The sequence below is a fragment of the Stigmatopora argus genome, chromosome 8 (assembly GCF_051989625.1).
Source record: "Stigmatopora argus isolate UIUO_Sarg chromosome 8, RoL_Sarg_1.0, whole genome shotgun sequence".
NCBI lineage: Eukaryota > Metazoa > Chordata > Actinopteri > Syngnathiformes > Syngnathidae > Stigmatopora > Stigmatopora argus.
Genome location: NC_135394.1, coordinates 1,645,407 through 1,667,924, shown reverse-complemented (window position 1 = coordinate 1,667,924; position 22,518 = coordinate 1,645,407). Strand labels below are relative to the sequence as shown.

The 22,518-nt window shown below is 38.5% G+C and overlaps 1 protein-coding gene across 2 annotated transcripts; it reads right to left on the bottom strand.

Annotated features, from left to right (window-relative positions):
- Positions 1–7,449: 7,449 nt before the first annotated feature.
- Positions 7,450–21,552, bottom strand: zmat3 (zinc finger, matrin-type 3). 2 transcript variants are annotated; one of them, XM_077607261.1, is made up of 6 exons: positions 20,753–21,552; positions 10,895–11,628; positions 10,310–10,474; positions 9,489–9,655; positions 7,796–7,899; positions 7,450–7,739 (listed from the first exon to the last, which is right to left on the bottom strand). In XM_077607261.1, exons 1-6 carry the CDS (start codon positions 20,871–20,873, stop codon positions 7,531–7,533), a joined length of 1,500 nt encoding a protein of 499 aa, XP_077463387.1. In that variant the 5' UTR covers positions 20,874–21,552; the 3' UTR covers positions 7,450–7,530. The 2 variants fall into 2 exon arrangements, with proteins under 2 accessions (XP_077463387.1, XP_077463388.1); XM_077607262.1 differs by having other exon boundaries at positions 10,310–10,450; positions 20,753–21,547.
- Positions 21,553–22,518: the final 966 nt, after the last annotated feature.

The window sequence follows — 22,518 nt, the reverse complement described above, 5'->3', positions numbered from 1 at the left end:
TACAAATGTGCTGTCAGTTGAATAAGAACTCAGAATGTGGGTGCTGGCCTGGTCAAAAGTTATAGGACTTTGTCATGCAAATGGCCCAGTTTTGAGTACCACTCAGGTAAGTAGCGTCGATGTTAACACTTAAAAAATCATGAAACCATGAAAATCGAGTCTAAAAGAAAAAAAAAATCCAGATTGGGGAATGCCGTTTGAAAAATGTCAGGTTTTTTTTAGTGGGGGATGGTTGCCCAGTTCTAACTAGTACTATAATTATTTACTATCGATTCTACCACAGCTTCTCAATTAAAAGGAAATGTTTTTAAAACATCTGTTGTCACATAATCATAATACCATTCATTCTGTTTACCTAATCTCTAAACTTGAAATTGTTATCACTACATTTGCTTGATGACCAAAAATTAGCATGTGTCCGCACTCAAATTGGAAAATTATTGCATGCATAGTTCATTGTTGTATTAAACATCTCAAATGAAAACTAATATAATACTCATGTTTATTGTTTATTAAGAATACACACCATCAAAATATTGTCTTCAGGCATCCATTCATTCTGTAATATGCAGCAGCAGCAAAATGCAATGAATAATGGCATTTTTAACAGCATAATTCTAATGCCCCTGTAATAAACAACATAGACAAACAGTCTCATCACAATTCAGAACTTTATACTACAAACTATTTCAAGTTATCAGGTATGCACATGCACAAGATCAATCCAGGGACATGCGGTTACGTGAGGTTGAGCACAAATTGTTTGAAAATATAAATACAACGATTACATGATGCCCAATAATATCCATGATTTGGTTATTGAAATTGTAAATACAATGGTAAAATAGGGAGTGAATCAGCAAGTAGGTAGCCTCACTTTAAATTGCACAATCTCCCCCAAAAATTGGAAATAGCACAGTTTAATAGCTATGTCACTTGGTAAAAGTATTTACTAAGGTAGTAGAAATGTAAAACAGTCTTGACACGTCATTTTGATATATTTTTTTCCTGAAACTTGTAATTTGAATTGGTTTTCCATAGTCAGGCTGATACTTCATATTTGTGTTAGACATTTAGTTTGGCTGATCAGATAAAAAGAAAGAGGAAAATGTAGAGCGGATTTTCTTACTGCACTTTTGCAGCCTCATTTTTCAGGATGAATACTCACACGTTGGGAGTTCATGATAAATTGTTACAGTGGCTCACAATAATAGTAATAAATAAAACTGCTGCTTATTTATTAGCCTCATGTTCATTCATTTTCTAATGAACATTTCAGCATTCTACTGTACTGTATTTCATTTTAGGCCACAGTGGTGGTACTTGGAGAACCAAGTAAATTCTGAGGTGGTACTTGGTGTAAAGTTTTTGAGAAACTGCTGCAGTTGAACTTGTGTGTGCTGATTATAAACAATATGAAAAGGGACCTTAACAATTTATTCAGAATAAGACAGATGAAACTAGACTTTCTATTTAGATCGGGAAACATGAGGGAGGAAAAGAAAGTAGAGAGAAGGGTAGCAATGATGTTTTAAATTACTACCCTAGATGCAGATCTTGTGTAAGGTATATACAGTCTTCCCTCGATTATCGCGACTTCACTTATCGCAAATTCACGTCTTAGCGATTTTTTTCTGCTATTAATTAGAATTGTTTTTTTGTTCATAAAAATGTGAAAATCCACGCTGAAACTTGCAAGCGGAAGCCACTCCCATGTCTTTTGCTTGCTACGAGGACTCAGCACTGAAGAAAAAAAAGTAGTTATAATAGAGGTGACCCGACTTTGTGATTTTTCGATTATCGCAGCCATGTCTGGTCTACATTAACCGTGATATTAGAGGGATTACTGTAGGTGCAAAGTAAACACATTTAAAAAAATAATAATAATTCAGTGCAGAATGGACACCAATGAAACTGAGCGGTGTGCACACAAAGCAATTTAAAATAGCTGCTACAGTAATATGCAGGCTCATCAGCACATAACTTAATAAATGCCTTCAGCTAATCCCGGTGGAGAGTTCACATTTTCTTCTCATCACTGAGCAATAACTAACTGCTTCAATCTTTTCTATTCTGAATTCAGATCGCTACAAGGATGCCTGAAAGTGAGAACACTTTATATTAAAAACATCCATAGAAATTGAGTCAATTTGAAAATCTGGCACAGGATATCTATAAAAACTGTTTTTGGAAAGCCTCATACTGCACCAACCAAACTAAGTTTCACAAAGTTTTCAGGGGTGAAAAAAGGGCAAAATACAAAACATTACAAATGCAGTTTTTGGACTCAAGCGAAGGAAGTATTTTCTCGCATATAAGCCGCACTCTTAAAATTGCCTTAAAATTGTTGAATTGCACAATTTCTCGCCTATAAGCCGCCCCCTGATTTACAATTTTCAGCTCCATATTCATAGTTTAAATAAGGAGTACAAATGTGTTACTTTGAAGGGAAAATCTTTTTAAAAAATTATCACACGTGGTATTTCTGAGATACTGTATGAATCAAAAGCACATTATTAGGGTCAATATTAAGTTAATAATTCATCCAGTAATGGTTGTTTTCTTACTGCAAAACAGAAAATAACCGCAAATAGTAAATGCTAATCTGCCGACATTTACTAGTGAAAGAGTATAGCAAAGCTGTAAGTCTTATGCCCATATAAGCCGTACTCTTGATTCAGTCATCATTTTTTTAGTTACAAATGCAACTTATATGCAAGAAAATACGGTAATTCTTCATATATTTCCCTAAAAAGTCCTGTTAAAAATGTCTTTTGTGTATTTATGTAGCCAGTGCCATTGATGTATAACTAAGATGCAACGCCCATCCAAAAAAAAATGCATGTAGCACTGAATACTGCATACAGTATGTGTAAAACGGTACAATACCGTGAATATAGAATCTGAGATACTGGCTTATAGGCTTTCCTTTCAAGGCACGGGCTCAGACACGCTTGCTACTAGAGATTTCATGTGAGAAAATCCTATTCTTTTAACGAGTATGGGGACCACTTTTATCAGCTTCATGCCACTGTCCTTAGTGGTTTGAGGGGGAAAAACACTCTTACATGCTCTGCTCTCTGAAGACCACAACATTTTGTCCTACACAGTGTACATATATTCCCATTATAGACTTAATTACATTGTGTATTCATGGGCCGCATTCATGATAGTGATGGGGTTATTGTGTCCTTTGAACAATATTTATAACTAATGGGAGCGACTAATGTGGGAGTTGACACAATGATGCCACTTCACTTATGATAAATGGGGGCGCTTGAATGTTTAGTCCGCATGAGTCTTTAGGCACGACTCCAAACAACACATTGAAAGCTGCCCACTCTTTCGGTAGGTAACTAATGGAATGCGCTTGTGGGGATCAGGATGATGGATTGCATTGTGTGCATGCATGTACATGGCGTACTTTGATAAGGGACAGTACATATTAATGAACATATTTATATTCGGGTTAATATACATCTCATCTCATTTTCTGAACGGGGTGCTGGAGCCTATCCCAGCTGTCGCCGGGCCAGAGGCAGGGGACACCCTGAATCAGTGGCCAGCCGATACGCAGGGTGTTAATGAACACATACTATATGTAAGATTGTAGCCGCCGGCTAATTTCCATCTTTAGTCCCTTGAGTAGGTACGTGATCGGATGTTTGGTCGCCGGACTTTTGGTCGCAGACGTTTGGTCGCCAGGACCCAAACAACCGGCGACCAAACGTCCGGCGACCAAAAGTCCGGTGACAAAACAAGGTAAAACAACACGGTCTACGCATCAATCAAAGCCAACAATGGCCCTGAGCAGTTTCACTGAGCGGACGTGTGAGTGTATAAGAGTTTGTATGTACATGAGTTGTCCCCTTAGGAAGGGATGTCAGTCAGGGTCTTAACAAGTTCTCCAACAAAACACAATAAAAGTACGGGAAATTTGGAGCTTTTCTTTAGCCTAATAACTAATAGGACACTAAGTATGACTAAATAATAATTCGCAGTTTGTATTTAGGGAATTTGAGCAACAATTTTAAATGGTAATTATCAATAACCTTCCGGGCGACCAAACGTCCGGCGACCAAAAGTCCGAGTACCGTGTAGGTACAAGATAAACAATAACACACACTAGACACATATACACACACGTAGCTCAAATTTAGACAGCATCGTGATGGCAATTTTGTTCGTCCAACAGCCAGGCTTAAAGATGATTGGCGAAGAGGTTCAGAGACGGGAGTTTACGTATGTTAATTGGTATAGAGTTCCAGGTTATGTGCGGCGTGGACAGAGGTGCTTTGGCTGAAAGCACTCTTTTTGAAGGTAACTACACAGTCACCTTTAGAGCCAGCCCTTGTTGAGATGTTGGATTTTTTTTTGTACAAAAGCCTTCAGTGAATGAGCGTCTTTGTGTTGGAAGATTTCGTAGTCTAAGGTGGCATCTGCATATTTAACAGTATTGTTCCAGTTCAGGCGTTTGTGTTTCTTTAATATCCGACAGTGGTGGTGTGTTTTTGGCTTTCTGTCAAATACTTTCAAAGTTTTTTTATAAATTGTTTCAATTGGTTTTAGTGTTGTTTTACAGGCCGATGACCAACATGTTAGGCAGGAAGTCGTGTGATATGATCATTGTGTCAAAATATAATTTTGCTGATTCAGGCATTAGATTGTTTCTAATGAACCTAAAATTTGACAAATTGAATTGAATTTTATTTAGCGTGTTTTTTTTAAACTGTCGTTTGAAATAAATGTCTGTCATTAATCCTTTTTGTTTTAAGTGATGTTTTGAGAGTATGGTCTCATTTTTTCATTAATGCCTGTGTCTTCATTTAACCATGGGAGGTGATTGATTCTCTTTGATGGTTTTGTTTTAATTCTTGTGAATGTAGACCCTGTCTTGGATAATGTTCATGGAAGTGTTGCAGCTGTTATGGTAGAGATAATCATCCCAATTGATTTTATTTAACGCCAGTGTCGGATTTGGGATCTCCCTTTTTGGTACTCTCATCTGCTCTGATGTTTTTTGGGCCCATGTATATCTAATTTTAGGAAGCTTTGTTGAGAATAGGATAGAGTTGAGGTCCAATAGACCTGTAATCATATTGAATGTCTTTTTTGGGCGCATGTATATCTAATTTTAGTAAGCTTTCTTGAGAATAGGATGAAGTTGAGGTCCAATAGACCTGTAATCATATTGAATGTCTTTTGGATCCTCTCATACTTATTGGAAAAGAGCAGATCTATGCATGTTTCAAGCATTTAGTGTAGTAGGACTAGTTGAATAGTTATTGTATCCCGGTATTTTCAATCCTGCCATCGGTGAGTTTACATTTAGCCAGGTCTCAGTTAAGCATCTGAGTAAATATTTGCCTTGTGATACGAGCATACGAGACAGCCAGGTGGCCGAGACGCTGCTGATGATAACAGCGCATTGTCTTTCTCGCCGCATCTACCTCGTGTGAAGATATCTCCGAGCACAGGACGGAGCGTTGCATTTTTCTGTGATTTTTTTGTGTTAGTCAGTGCAAAATGAAGGGAAAAACAATGGGCCCAAAGCAAGCCGGTGCAATGGAGGGTAGTGCGAAGAAAAGGCGTATGATGACAATCGATATTAAGCATGAAATAATCAAAACACGAGTGGTGCACGCATGACGGAGCTGGCTCGCCAATACGAAAGGAGCACCCGGACAAGTTGGTAAGTGGTCGTGCGTTGTCCTATTGTGAGGACATTTTTGGGCGTCATTTTCGTCAAATTTTGAAGGGGGGACAAAAGCAAACAATCCTAGATAGGTTCCTTTTAAAAACGGCTAAAAGTGAAGGTGGAAGCGAGGCAAAAAGCCAAGCCGGAAGAAGAAAAGTTAAAAAAAATTAAAACAAAATTAGAATTAAGTTTAGTGTGGGATAAGATTAAAACTTATTTTTAAGTGTTTCTCTATCATAATCTAAGTTAAAAAAAATGTTTGTGTTATGTTACGAGCCCCTCTGCGCATTCCTCATTGTATTGAATAATGTCTCATTTTAGTAGTATACTGAACATCATAAGCATTACATAGTTATTTGTTACTCTGTTAGTAGATGGTGAATTAGAACCAATAAAAAGATGTTTTTTGGTGTTTTTTCAGAGAGTGGGAAAGATTTCATTTGTGTTTAGTTCATTTCTATGAGAAACATTGATTTGAGATACGAGTAAATCCACATACCAGGTCGGTCCCGGAACCCATTAAGCTCATATCTCAAGGTATTACTGTACAGTGTTTTATGTGCCTGTGTGATCTACAATATTGAATCTATTCCCCACATTGATTTTGAACTGGATGCTCAGACTATTGTGCAAAATGATCACAACGATACTAGCAAGCAGAAGCTAGCCATTCAAAACACCCCTCCCCACTCCCGGAAAAAAAATGTTAATGCAGAATTTGGCCAGGGTGTCAATAACTTTGTTATTGATGAGTTCCGACTTTTCCGGACTATAAGTTGCACTTTTTTTCATAGTTTGGTTGGGCCTGCAACTAATATTTGTGTGACCTAAAATATATTTTTTCCCTCTCTTTGAACACCAACAGCCTGTTATGTTAGTTTTTAGGGTCTAGTCATCTGAAAAACTGTTATGTTAACAGATTCCTATTTGGATTGTTGTTCTACATTTTACTATTGTTACCTTAATGTACATGTGTTCTTGGTTTCTCATAAAATATCATTTAAAAATATCACTTATACTACAGTGCGACTCACTATATTATTTTTTTTCCTCTTCATTGTGAAGCCTTTGCTAGTGCAACTTAGAGTCAAAAAAATACAGTAAATGGTGCATACTGAAATCCTAACAATTCTAGATTCTGAATATTTATAGTAGTATTAGTTGACATTAACATGTAAATAATTTTAAATATGTACACTAAAATATGTATACCTCAAATACTATTATATAATTTACTCATTGTTTTATACAGAAAGCTATCACGCAAGGATAAAGAAAAGTCATCCGTAACCGGAACTACATTGCCAAAATGGTTGGCCAAAGCATATTTTGAATTATTCAGTTTCTCTACTTCTCAAGGCACAAACAAGGCCAGTCAAGGTGAAGCCTCTAGCCTGAAACGAAGGACCACACAAGGTCAGCAAAGGCCAACAGTTTCATGTCACACATCATGTTTGACATTATTGTCACATGACGGTTGTGCTTTGGATTTGATCCGATTCATACATAACAGGATAAACACGATTGTTCGTTAATTTTTTTTGGGGTGATCCAAAAGATCGTGTCACATCTGGTTCTGTGAAGCTACAAGACCTTTTTAGAATAACATGGATCCTGAGTTGGCAAAAAGTGAACCTCTAATAGAATTTTACTACATACCATAAAACCACACTCTGGCTGCATTTTCCTGTTGTAAGTTGTGACATTTTATCTGGGTTTTAAACAACAACATTTTGACACCAATGCCTCAGTAAAAGTACCCCAATCAATATTTTATTCTACCACTTTGGTCTCGTGCTTTTCCATTATTGTCTCACATTTTTCTTATGCTTTTAGCTGTAGCCCAAGCTCTCCATCTCATTCCGGTACCTTAACTCTGACACTTTAGCTTTGTGTTGCTTGCTTTCCAAATGCTGTCGGAAGTCTGTTTCTTGTTCAGCTCCGCAGTTGCACATGGAACAGTAAAACTGTCCGCTGGGGGTAACACACATAGCTAAATCCCTGGGGATCCGCTGCCTGGGTCTGGGGTTGTAATACGGCCCTACAAACAAACAGAATATGAGTTCAAGTCGGAAGAATTTTAGATCAGGCTTTTACCTTGCATGGATATAGGTAGCTGTGTGCTTCGCCGATTTTTCACCAGTCTGTATTCACTGCCATCTTTACGGTTCCTTCGTGGGCTTCCTTCACTGCTACCGTCCCTGAAATCAATGGCCACGGGAAACAATCACTTCAAAATGAGAAACTTATCATACATGTTCAACACCATCAAATCCCATTGGTACAGATTCCCCCTTCTGTAGTTTGTCGAGTAAATCAAAAGTGACACTTAAGATGAACACTTGAATGAACTCAGTATTGATTTGGTGTGAGATCAAGAGTTTGGTAAACAAGTTACCATAATTATTCGAGTATAACACCCACAAGTCCATAACGCGCACCAATAATTTGTGACCAAAAATTGGTATAAAATTTATTTTTCCACTTTTTCTCAGCTCACACCAAGGATTCCACTGGTACTGCTAACTGGCAAATGCTGAACACATGTCGCCATGACAAAACATATGGTACGTGAATAAATGTTTTGTCATGGCGACATGTGTTCAGCATTTGCCAGTTACCAGTAATGGTGCAATCCTTGGTGTGAGCAGAGAAAAATGAAAAAAAATGTATACAATTTTTTTTTGTCACAAAGTATGGCTGCGTGTTATACACGAAGAAATAAGGTCGTTAAATTTTGAAATATATAAATTATATTTAGATATTAATACATTAGTCTTTTGACATGCTTTTAACTGCAATATTTAATGGATATATACTTTTTGAACAACATGAAAAGTGACATGTTGAAAAACATGTATACTGTGGTAGTTATAATGGGGTGATCCTACTTCGGTTTTTTTTTTGTTTATCGCAGCCATGTCTGGTCTACATTAACCGCGATATTCGAGGGATTACTGTACTAATTATGTTGACTACCTATAATGTTGACTACCTATAATGTTGACTACCTATAATGTTGACTACCTATAATGTTGACTACCTATAATGTTGACTACCTATAATGTTGACTACCTATAATGTTGACTACCTATAATGTTGACTACCTATAATGTTGACTACCTATAATGTTGACTACCTATAATGTTGACTACCTATAATGTTGACTACCTATAATGTTGACTACCTATAATGTTGACTACCTATAATGTTGACTACCTATAATGTTGACTACCTATAATGTTGACTACCTATTATGTTGACTACCTATTATGTTGACTACCTATTATGTTGACTACCTATTATGTTGACTACCTATTATGTTGACTACCTATTATGTTGACTACCTATTATGTTGACTACCTATTATGTTGACTACCTATTATGTTGACTACCTATTATGTTGACTACCTATTATGTTGACTACCTATTATGTTGACTACCTATTGCTTTATTTCTTTTTTATTGATTATTTATGTGTGCCCATCATGGTGAAGCCTTAAATCTAATTATAATTCTAAAATGACAATAAAGGCATTGAATTCAATTAACCATCAAAGTGTTCAGCATTCGCTTTAAAAGGTATGTGGCTCTATCTAATGTTGTGAACGGGTACAATGGCTACACCCTGATTTTAAGACGACCAGCACTTTTTTGGTCTTATTTCAATGCAAAAAACATCTTGTATTCGGATCAATACGGTAGTAATGTTCCATCAAAGTCCACTTTTTAAAAAAAATATTTATATCAAGCACTTGTTACTTAAAGAGGGTTAAACACGAGAGCTTACATGTTATTTATGTTTTGCTGAGCTTCAGTAAGCCGTAGTTTCTTTGCATGGTTCTTGCCTTGGTAGTGAGCTTGCGCAACTAACAGTGAGCTGAAGGAAGCGTCACACAGCTTACAATAGTCATTCTCTGTGGCCAAAATGACTCTGGTGGGCCCCTTATACGATGCCTGCCGACACAGGACAAAGCAGAACAGTGTTGTATTGTCAGGGAGGACGAAGAGAGAAACAGGCAACTGAAGCATCTTTTCGATACGTATTTGCACAAATGATTGCATCTGGTATTCTATCACAAGCAAATAAATTCAGTTTAATCTCATGCTATTTGAAGTTATATTCATTTTTGGTGGAATTAGACTGAACAGTTAAAAGAACAAACGTGAACAGCGGCCCTTTTGTGGAGTTGGGGATGGGAATGGTGAAGGGATACAAGTAAAATATCACTCGTTGGCCGCTTCGAATTCTACTGACGGGGTGGATGGGTTCGTACTGGTGAATTATCACATCTGACTTTGCGGGCCCAGAGAGATGGGAAAGGCCTGGCAGAGATATTTCAACACTGAAACACCGTATTATCGTTCTGCATATTATCATACTCGCCCCTTATCCAACTACACCCCCTTTGCGCCCACAAACCAGTCCCCAAGTGGCCGCACCGCCATCATCCTCTTAAGCTCCGCCCTTGACTGAGACAACTTCCAAATAAATCCCAGTCTGCTCTGATTGCCCAATGTTCTTACTAGATCTTGATAATCCTGAGAGGGTTGATTTTTCAACCTCTTCCTGTATTAAATGCTCGTTACTTACTATTTTGTTGACCTTACCTGCCTTGCGGTGTCACTTTCGTTAGATCCTGAGATGATGTTTGTGTGCCCAGAGACCTCAAGAGCTTCAGGGATCCTGATGGCTGGTGGCTGTTGACTGCCGGCTAGAAAATTCCGCAATTTCTTACTGTGGTTCTTCCCCTGAGGAGACAGGGTGACAACAGACTTTCTAGAGTTTACAGTAATCCCTCGATTATCGCGGTTAATGTAGACCAGACATGGCCACGATAAACGAAAAACCGCGAAGTACCCCCTATTTAAAAAGAATCTAAAAAATGTGCAGTGCTTGCGAATTTCAGCGTGAATTTTCACATTTTTCTGAACTTTAAAAAAAAGTTTATTTTTATTTTTTTATTACTTCAGTGCTGAGTCTTAGTAGCAAGCAGAGGACAGGGGAGTGGCTTCCGCTTGTGAGTTTCAGCGTGGATTTTCACATTTTTATGAACTTCCCCCCAAAAATATAATTTAAAAAAATTCCCCTAGAAAAAAAAACAGCGATGTAGTGAAGCCGCGATATTCGAGGGATTACTGTATGCAGCTTTTCAAATCTTCAACAGGTGGGCAGGTATCCTTTCATATGCTAACCTGGTAGTGAGCCTGGGCCTGCTGAGGTGAGTTGACAGTAACATTGCAGAGTTTACAGTATAGTGGCTTGCAGAGTTCTTCCAATGCAATAGTGTCCTCCTGCTCCTCCCTGCCCATAGCAGAGGCCTCTTCCTGGGGTTGCTCGCAAGTTGGGGCCAGCTGACCTGGCAGAGGACCGGGAATAAGGCCGGGCCCTGGGGATGCGACCAATGGAGGGCCATGTCTCGGGGGCAGTTGTGAGAGGTCTGGGCTGGGGATAAGAGGGGATGACAAGGGACTGGGTGGCAGGGGGAATCTATTAGCTCCAGGAGTTACAGGGGCAACCAACGCATGGGCGTGGTTCAATGCAGAAGAGCCCACTGGTTGTGTGAGGTCTAATGAAGGAGGCACCATTACTTGTGAGGGATCTAGAGGTGGAGGCCCCAGGGTGTGTGTCAAAGAAGGAGGTCTGACCGACTGGGCTTCAATCATTGGTGGTGGGCCTAAACTATGTACAGATGCAATGTGAAGAGGCCTCAATGTGTGAGTAGAGGTCATGGGAGGGGGCACCAAAGTCGGGGCGGCAACCACATTTGCCGGTCCGATTGCTGGAGTCGGTACGACTGGCGGAGGGCCGAGAGACTGTGTAGGCACTAAAGGTGGAGGTCCCAGCCGGTGCAAGGAGTCCATGTGTTGGAAAGGCGGCGGTACATGGCTGAAGAAACTGAGAGCAGGCTTCAACATGGTCTCTGGACCTGAGAAACGCAAGACAAGATGTGATTATAAGCGGGTAAAAAAATGTTCGGTCTCTAAAATGTATTCATTTATTTTTAGGTATTGGGTGCTATTGACGGCGATAGACATCCAATCCAATGTAGCAGCGATCACTGCAAGTTACAGGCTACAAGCAACAAAATAATCCGGAGTTCGGCAAAAATTACTATATACATTTATATTTACACGAGTGAAACAAACTGTAGACCAACTAGACCATAAAAAATAAGCTTATTTCAAGTCAACTTATGGTGTAGTGGTTCACTCAGCTGACTTTGGCGCAGACAAGCGTGGTATCGATTCCCGCTCAGTGGCAGTGTGATTGTGAATGCTTGTCTGTATGTGTACACTATGGGTGACTGACAACCTGTCCTAGTGTGTAGTTCTCCTTTCACCAGAAGTTAGCTGTGATCGACTCCAGCATAGCCCGTGAGCCTTGTGAGGATAAGCGGTTTGGAAGATATCATGCCCCTCATAAAATTTTTGACTGCTTCCATTTTGTCAACAATGTTCATTCGGAAAGAGCAGTGTTTTGTATCCTATACAATAATGGACTATTACCATGGCATACAAACATAGCTGATGAAAGAGGACTCATACAATATGGCTTCACTTAGTCAGTCCAGTGAAACCATAGTGATAAATACAGTATGAAGAATGCCCAAAGGCAGCCTAACAAATTGGCAAGGGAAACTGCAAGACTGGAAAGCATTCACAGTTCAACTGCCATTGGAAAGACAAGGGTGACCCAGCAGCGATGCAGTTGAGCACACAAACTTTAACACACCGATGCACATTCATGCACAAGATGACAATCATAAAACCCTCTTACTTCCATGGGAGATGACAGCCTGAAGTTGGATGCTACATAAATAGGTTGTGCAGGAAACCTAAAGAGACTCAAGTCATTTTGACGATTGGCTTCTAAATTCATGAAATATCATTACAGTCATGCCTCTAGATAGGAATTTTTTAGGTTACAAAATTTTATATATGCAAATGAGTGACTCAAGATATGAAAAAGACCCAAGTTACAACAATGAATTTCCTTATCCGTTATTTTATTTTGAAAATATTGTCGCGGATGCATTGATTCTCACTTAAGAGACTTGCTACCTTCTACTGGGCTCTCATTTCTTCGCTCTCATTCCATCTCATATAATAATAATAAAAGCATTCAATTCAATTGGCTGTCTCAAAAACAACCACTATAGATGTTTCAAGATTCTCTCTTACATACCTGTCCACTTCAGCTAAATCCTCCCCTTATTAATGATTCCAATTCCCCTTATTAAGCGATTAATAACCATACAAATGCAACGCGGCAAATATTTTAACACACATGGCACAGGTAAAAGTCTAAAATGTACAAAGTGGACAGCTTTTGGCACTGGTAGAACGGGCTTTTGCCTCCATCTGGCAGACAAACAAGTATTACGTCTCCCAATATAACGGCCACGGAGGGAACTTTTTCAGCGGAGGGAACTATCTTAGCGGCGCAGGGCACATTTCCACAGGGTTTGTGGCCATCATATTCATTTTAAGACATTAATAAATCATTTTCTTATAATTTTTTTGCGTTTCTACAAAATTGGAACACCAATTTTAAAGTGTTTAGTAGGCAGTTGTGTAAGGACCATGGAACAAATTAGAGAATTTACATATAAAGTAGACATCTACTTACGAAAAAAGTTCTGGAACCATTTAATTTCGTAAGTAGAGGTACAACTGTGTATATGTTGAGTGCGTAAAACATGGGAACAAGCTGAGAACAATTTGAATCTCTGAGTTATAGGCTGAGACTTGTCTGGATTTTTGCCAGCATTAGGTGGGTCTAAAATTGAGCCAGGTGTAGTCACAGGGATTTCTTACTTTCTGGACCGCCGCTGCCACTAAGTAAGCAATATCTGTTAATTTACCTGGTTAGTCTGTTGTTTATTTATTTTACTAAACAACAAGAAAAAACAGCCTCTAATGTCTTGGCCACCTGGCTTTCTCGTATCTCGAAATGTGTCTAGTATCTCGAGATAATTATTTGCTCGAAATTTTACTTGTATCTCGAATTGGTCGTATGTCGGGGTGCTCGTATGTCGAGGTACCACTGTAATTCGACTTCAATAGGAGTCACCAAGAGCTGCTAATCAAGCACCAAACACATATTAGCAGCAAGCAAATGGATTCATTAACTTTTTTCTTGACTTAATTCTTAATTTCATATGCTATTGCACTAAAGATAGAAATCTGCAGTTCAATTGATTGACGCCAGGCGATGTGCGATCAACATTCATCAATGTGCATTTCAAAACAATCAAATTGAAATAAATTCTGAACTACCTGATGACTAATCTGCAACTAAATGTATTATATTATCCAGAAACTATGCATACAATTTGTCGAGAGTGCTATACTAGACTGGTGTATTGATTATCACTTGTTCCTTTTTAATTATTACTTATTTAAAACAAAAACATTCCACGGCAGACTGAGAAGGATGATGATTCTCACGTACGTCGGTGTCTTTTTCAGAATTGTACGGTGCCCTTTTAAGTTGAGAGGAACGACTCTAAACAAAATAGCATCCACACAGGATAGAGTGAAGGTAGTATGATTGACAGTTGGCACAGGGTAGGGGTGTGGATTGAGCACAGCCATCAGACACATCTACGGTGTTTGACACCTGACAAGCCAAGCATTTTTTTTCACTTTTTAAATCGATACTGCATATACTTATTAATTTATTATTATTCATTGAGCGGCACAGAAGTCAAGTGGGGAGCACGCCTGTCTCAGAGTTCTGAGATCAAGGATTTAATACCCGGTGGGTTTCGACCTTCCTGTGTAGAGTTTGTATGTTCTCCCCGAACATGCCTGGGTTTTCTCCAAATACTCTAGTTCAGTGTTTCCCAACCTTTTTTTAAATGCGCCACACTTTTTGCATTCAAAAAATCTCAAGCCACACCACTAACTGAAAAATCTTCTCATTTAAAACTATGTCGCCTACATTAACATTATAGAGTCGTTCTCATCAAGTTTTATTGACAAAGTTGATGACGCCTAACATTTTTCAGTTCGACTGATGTTGTAAAAATGAAGCCATCGTTTTTTAACCTTATTTTAGTTTGACTTTTTTCCCAATATTACGCAAAAAAGTAATGTGCTCACAGAGACTTTACGTGACTAAAAGTTGATGCCCCTGAAACCAAACAACTTCCGGTTCACGTACCGTAAAAACAGGAAAATCACTTAAATCGCGTAATAACTTTTCCCTCCCAATATTGCTTCGACCACCTAACATTACGAAAAGAGCCGTTTTGTGCTCACGCAGACTTAACGTCGACAAAAGTTGTAGCCCGGAAAACCAAAGAGCTTCCGGTTTACTTTACATAAAACTAAGCAACAAAATGACTTTGATCTCATAATATTACGATTTGAATCTTGTTATCATAAAATCTATGATTTCAGATTTCAATTTTAACCTCGTAATAGTTCGATTTTAAATCTCTTAATATTGAAATTTCTCTCTTGGATTATTACAATGTATGACTTCTTGTAATTTCCCACGGCACACTTGAGCATCGCTCACATGGGAAACACTGCTCTAGATTACTACCACATCTCTAAAATTTGCATGGGTAAGCAAATTAACACTTCAAATTGTCCGCAGGTATGAATGGGAGCGTTGTCCGTCTCCTTGTTCCCTGCGATTGGCTGGCCATCAATTCAGAATGTGATAAGCGAAACGAAAAATGAAAGAATAAAAAGGTATTTTTCATCCAAATTTGCCTGGCTTGTTAACAACAGTCTTTTCTTTCAGCCAATCAACAATTTTTACTTCAACTGTACAGTCTTCAAGTGAAATCAAACCAAAAAGCTAGATGTTAGGTGTTTAGTGTACAGTGGCACCTCGACATACGAGTACTCCGACATGCGAGCAACTTGAGCTACGAGTAAAATTTTGAGCAAATATTTATCTTGAGATACGAGACAAATTTTGATATACGAGCAGGGAGCGGACGTGAGACGCTCCTCATAAGAACATCATGGGCACTGTCTCTCTCCCCGCAAATCCCTCGTGTAATGTCTCTACGAGCACTGCGAGGAGCGTTGCATTTTTTCGGTGTTTTTTTTCTTCCCGTTGCTAATACGAGAGGAGTACTACTTCCCGGGCAAGTTGGCAAGTGGCTGTGCGTTATCCTATTGTGAGGACATTTGTGTGCATTATTTTCGGAATATTTTGAAGGAAATACAAAAGCAAACAAACGTCGATAGGTTGCATCTGAAAGTCAGGGTGGAGGCGGGGCAAATAGAGCAAACCCATGAGAAGAAAGGTATCAAAATTTAAAACAAAATTAGAATTACTTTAGTGTAAGGTTAGATTAAATTTATTCTTGAGTGTGTCTGCATCGTAATCCAAGTTCATTTAAGTTTGTTTATGTTATGTTACGAGCGCGTTGCCAGGCAAAAAGTCCACTCCCCCCCCTGTCACTCTCTCTCCCTTCTGCGAAATCTGTCAAATTTTAGTACTATTAAACACATTTTAGTACTATTAAACCACTAGTTATTTGTTACTTTGTTAATAGATGGCGATCAAGAACAAATAATTGTTTTTCCAATCCAATATCCTGTTTTTTGTGTTTTTTCAGAGGGTTGGAACGAATTAATTTGTTTTTAGTTCATTTCTATGGGAAACGTTCATTTGAGTTATGAGAAAATTGACATACGAGCTCAGTCCTGGAACACATTAAGCTCGTATCTCAAGGTACCACTGTACTGTATTTTCACCATTTGAGTGACAGATTGCATATGCTTGTGTCTGTGGATGCAATTTGCAGGGCCAATCATCATCAAACAGCTGCGTCATAGCTTTCATCGGGTATCTTTTTGGTATGAACCCAAAATAACCCTCTTGGCTGCCTGTGTTTTCGAATTAGATAAGAGTGGTTCTTTTTCACTATGCTGAGCCAACACTGTGTACAATTGAATGGCATTAGATTTATTTATTGAATACAAATACATACAGGTTAGCATTAATTTGGAGAAAAATTAAGGGCTTACCCACTCTTGATTTTGTTGTTTTTAAACAATTTAAGTAGCTTTGTCATAGCACTGGAAAACTTGAACACAATAAATGATTTGAGAAAAAAAATGCATTATTATACATCGGAAATTGGCATTTGTGAGTGCTTAAAGTGATATTCAGGTGATTATTCAAATGTGTGACTTTCAGCAGCAACACATCAAGTGGGTTACTGGCTTTTAAAGAGATATCATTTCACCTATATTTAAATACTAGCAATGACAGTCATGTGATCTCTTGAAAATGCTGAAAAGAAACCTGCACTCCAAGATGTATACATTGTATCACTAGGATAACAATGATTTACTAATGCAGTGTTGTACGTTGCTTTTTAAAAATGGATATACAATATTTAAACGATTGGATTATTCGCTTTCCTTGTGGTGCGTTTTGCCACATCTACACTTTTTTTTTTACAACTTTTGTGAAACCACCACCAAAGTGAATCAACAAATAGATAAAACAGTATGCAGTGAGTATGGAGTTTGAAATTGTCCTGTACGGAGCAGAATGATTCCCCTTACAACCACAAAAGAAAAACCGTTACTTTGAACCATTGCATATAGTGCCAGTAACCTTACCAGCCTTTTATAAAGGTGCAGATCTGAGAGTTGTTTTTTAAACTCACTAGCATCTAACATGAGCATATTTTATTCTTCACTTTGACTACTTTAAAGTAGTTAAAAATAGTCATTTGTGAACTGAGTTTGGTCAAATTTAGTCTTCAGCATTATTATTCAAGAGGAACGCTTAAAACAAACTTAAAATTTCTTGTTACACAACTTGTCATGTTTTTAAGGTCAAAATCAAGGCACTCTAACCTCTTCTCTTCTTGGAGCACCGCATTCTCGTGAGATCTTCTGAAAATCTCAAAATAGACCAAGTATCTCTTTCTACAGCCTTTTTTTTACCCTTTGTATCACATCAATTATGGAGCAATGAAAAGCACGTGCCTTGTGCACTGCTTCCATCTGCTTGACTGGGTAATAGGAAAAGCACAGGAAGCATCCACGACACAACTCAGCTCGTCCTAGTTCATCAAAGTTTTATAAGCAGGAATCACAAACCTCCAAAATGATTACAAAATCAAATTTTTCACACTGACCTAATTTCACCAAACGTTGATGTCTGCAGAGCCTGAACAACTTCCGGTTTGAAAATGCAAAAAATAAATAATGTAATGTTTTTAATCGCATAATTTTATGACTTTTCTCCAAATATTACTGTACATCTAATATTACGCAAAATAAAATTGTCCTCACACAGACTTTACATTGCCAAAAGTCAAAAATCAAACAACTTCTGGATCATGTTAGAGGAAAAATAAGCAACAAAATGACTGTTTCACAATTTGAATCTTGTAATAGTATAATCTATAATATAACATTCATCATGTTTTGATTTGAACCTTATAATAGTTCAATTTTAATCTCATTATATTCATATTAATTTTTCTCTTTGAATATTACATTGTATGACTTCTTGCAATTTCCCGCACCACACCTGACCATTGCTCACTGCACATTGGTTGAGGAAACACTGCACTATGCTATCCAATCAACAAACTATTACACTGATAATGAAAATCCACCGGCGATTTATCTCACTGCTTGCAGTGTGTAGTAAACAATTCGTCCACATGATAAATTACTAGTTTCTGCACTGACTTATTCACTCTTGGATTTTCACTTATTTTGAAGGTCAGTGTAAAGACAATATAATTATGTTACAAGTTTGACACATCTTTGAGAATTTTACTTTTATCAACCATGCCAAATGTAAAATATTATTGCAAAAAATATACCAGGCCTAGATACAAGTATATTAACTAATTTAGTCTTTCATAGTTTCATTACAAGTGATGTGCTATAACATGCTCAAGTATGGCAAAGGGACTTTTGCTCTATCTAATTAGGATAATCCGATTGTTTCATTCTGCCAGTACATAAGCAGTAATCAATCCAAAAATCATTTGATCATGATTATTTTAAAGACTGTACATGTTTATTAATGTAAATTCTGATGAAATACCATCTGATATATATTTTTTTATTTTATTTATATATTTATTCATGTATTTATTTATTAACTTACTTATTACCTATCTATTTATGTCTAAAATGCCTTTCCTATTCCTGCATCCTCACCCTCTTGCTACTGTGACAACGAAATTTCCCGAATGCGGGATGAATAAAGTTATCCAATCCAATCCAATATTAGCATGAAATATACTGTTTTCTTCCACTTCCCAAAAACATGCAAGGTAGTGTGGTTGAACACTCTAAATTTCCTATGGCTATGAGGGGGAGCATGAGTGGTTCAGAGGTGCCAACGTCCGCCGACCCCATTTCAGGAATACCCTTGTCCCATTTCAGGAGTTTTAGGTTTTCATCAGGAGTGAAAGCGATTCGCACAAAATCAATCTAAAACTTAAAAAAAAATAACGCAAGACAATTTAAATCAAACTGTTATCATTCTGGGATGATTCACAATGCACTTGTGTTACCAAATTCATCCGGATTACAGTGCAGTTGAATCAAATGTGGAAGATGGTGGAGGACGTAGCGATGGTGTGAATTTCGAGGCATTTAAATTGGAAATGTGGCACTTTTCTGTAATGGTTGCTTCCCCAAAAAAATTTAGATGACAATTTTTGGCATTTCCGGTGTTAAGGGAGGTTGTTAGGAGTCTGCGTTGCTTGTCCGGCGTAAACTCCTGGAATTCCAGAGAAGTTGGCAGCTCTGATGGTTGTGTCTCACAATTGCCTAACCACCAATTCAGGGTGTCCCCCGCCTGGTGCCAATGGTTAGCTGGGATAGGCTCCAGCAGCCCCCACGACCTTAGCGGTTAGAAAATGAATGAATATATGTAATTTGAATCAGCGCAAGGTAACAATTTGATTTCTGTTGTTTGACAAATTGTCCACTGTATATTTCTCTTTAAAATGTTTGTAAAGTGCATCTAATAATACATAGCAACGACTTTATCATGTTAAAATCCAATTTGCTCTGATATTATGTCATCCGGGCGGCCCGGCGGGTGAGTGTTTAGCGCGTAGGCCTCACAGTGGGAGACCTGGGTTCAAATCCAGGTCAGTCCACTTGTGTGGAGTTTTCATGTTCTCCCCGGGTCTGCGTGGGTTTTCTCTGGGTACTCTGGTTTCCTCCCACATTCCAAAGACGTGCATGGTAGGCTGATTGGACACGCTAAATTACCCCTAGGTAGGAGTGTGAGCGTGAATGGTTGTTTGTCTCCCTGCGATTGGCTGGCCAGCAATTCAGGGTGTCCCCCGCCTCTGGCCTTAAGTCAGCTGGGATAGACTCCAGCACCCCCCGCGAAACTAGTGGGGATAAAGCAGTTCAGAAAATGAGATGAGATTATGTCATCCTTGTTCTGCACACAAGCCTTGAAGGGTTGGGGAAATCGCTGTGATGCATTCACGAGCATTGTACTCATTAATAATTCCTTTACATGGTGAATTGGGTATTTAGCTCTCCCCCAAGGCATCCATATGCAATTCTTGAGTCGAATATGGAATGGAGTTTCTACTTGAAGCGATGTAACGTGACAAGGACGTATGCATAAGTGAGGAAGGGAACCTGCATCACATTGCTGCCGCCTTACGGTTCGAAAGGGCAATTTTATCAGCGACTGCGGGGGTGAAAATGTAGTACGTATATCATGAACACCTTTTTTGAGTGGTCTCCACAGGATTTGCATATTAAACGCCACAAAATCCTGCCATATAATATCAGTTTGGCACTTGCTCTGTCAACAAGCCTCAAGAGTGACACAGGTCAACTGCGTTAGTGCTCAATCTTAGCAGGATTATATTAGATTAGATTAGGATTAGATTAAATCATGGCTCTTCCAGTCTCTATACTCAAGACGTAAAATAGGAGCTTTTTGAAGCATTTGCGTGAGGCATCCCTCCATATTAAAAACAATGTGCAAATGCCTTCTGTCATTCTCGGAACAAAAACTGCTGACGACCAGTAGCAGGTTCTGCACGAGTAGCCTTTTCTTACCTGGCAAACGGGACAGATAATGGCTGCTGTTAGTGTAGCTGACAGCGGACGAAGTGTAATTCCTGAAGTAGTGTGCATTCTGGTAGTAAGATGCATCGCCGTTGCTCAGCTGCAGCGCCATCACGGCAGACGCATCCCTTAGCCAACTTCTGTCCGAAAAGCAGGCGGCTGAGCAGAATGAAAGCGCCTATCACTCGCACTCTAAGCAGGGGTAACGTCGGAGATAATAGTCGCTCTCAACAAAAGGAACCCACTGGGTCAGCAAAAAAAGTCGTGAACATTTTTACGTTGTGTTTTACATTTAATATTAAAAAATGTTCGAGGTGTGAAATACATTCGGGGTTGAGACCCGCGCTGCATACGTTTCTCATGCACCCCTTCTTAATGGTATCGTCCACGCTCAACGCAGCCACGGCTGATTTGTGATAATGATGACAGTAAGAGCTCTAAATCCAAAATGGAAAGAATTAAAAAAGAAAAAATAGTTGTCGATAAATTGTAAAAAAAAAAAAAAATTAAAATAAAAACGTCACTACAAAGGCAATTTATTTTCCTAATATCTTGGGGTGTACAACATGTAGATCGCTGACCTGGTTTTATTGGCCTGCATTAAATTATGGAAAAAAAATAGCCCATATGATGTTAAACTTCTCATCTTAAGCACAATATGGAGCTAGTCATTTAACCCACTGTCCTCTTACTCTTATTTTAAAAAAATCCAATGTGATTTTTTAAAATCATTTTAATGGCTTAATAAATCATTTTCTTATGTTTTTCCTTTCAGCAAACATGCCTACAAATTTCAGACAAATTTGGTATAGTACTTTTAGCATTTTAAAGGGTTTAGACCTGGGCAATCTGGTCCTCGAAGGCCCCTGTGGGTGCAAGTTTTTGTTCCAACCGATCCGGCACAGACAACTAATTAGATTTCTGCTGAAACAAGAAGCACCTGACTGCAATCCACTGATTGCACTTCTAAGATACCAGATTGGTGGAAATGTTTCCTCTTATGTGTCGGAACGAAAACCTGCACTCACTATGGCCTTTAGTGGAATTAATTGCCCAGGTCTGGTTTAGATGATAGTTTTTGAGATCGTGGAACAAATTATGCAAATTCAATGTAAAATATCCTTCTACTCACAAAAACACTTATGGAAACATTTCCTAAGTAAAGGTACGACTGTATTACGTAAATAATGACAGGTGTTGACAATTATAAATGGCTCTTTATAGTACCACTCTTGATTTCTATTGAGGGGAGAAAGGGGTTGGTTGTCAATGTTTTCATCATTTCATAAATATCTTTCAATCACCTCATCTGAGAGTAGTAGTTCATTTATTAAAGGGAAGCTTAATATGTTTGCTTGGATTTGAAATCCTTATTGTTTTTCAAATCATTTTTTAAAAACCCTTGACGCAAATGGCTTATACTTCAACGTGATTTGTGACAATTCAGACTCTTCGATTCTGATATTGTGCAACACTTGGAACATGTGGTAATGAACCGATAGGACAACCTACCTGAGTTTGATCAATTTCTGAAACATTATACACCCATATAACATATTAAAGTAAATTGCTAAAGTGGCGGCCCGGCGGCTGAGTGGTTAATACGTCAGCCTCACAGCTCTGGGGTGCTCGGTTCAAACCCAGGTCAGTCCCCCTGTGTGGAGTTTGCAGGTTCTTCCCGGGTCTGCGAGGGTGTTCTCTGGGTACGCTGGTTTCCTCCCATATTCCAAAAACATGCATGGTAGGCTGATTGGACA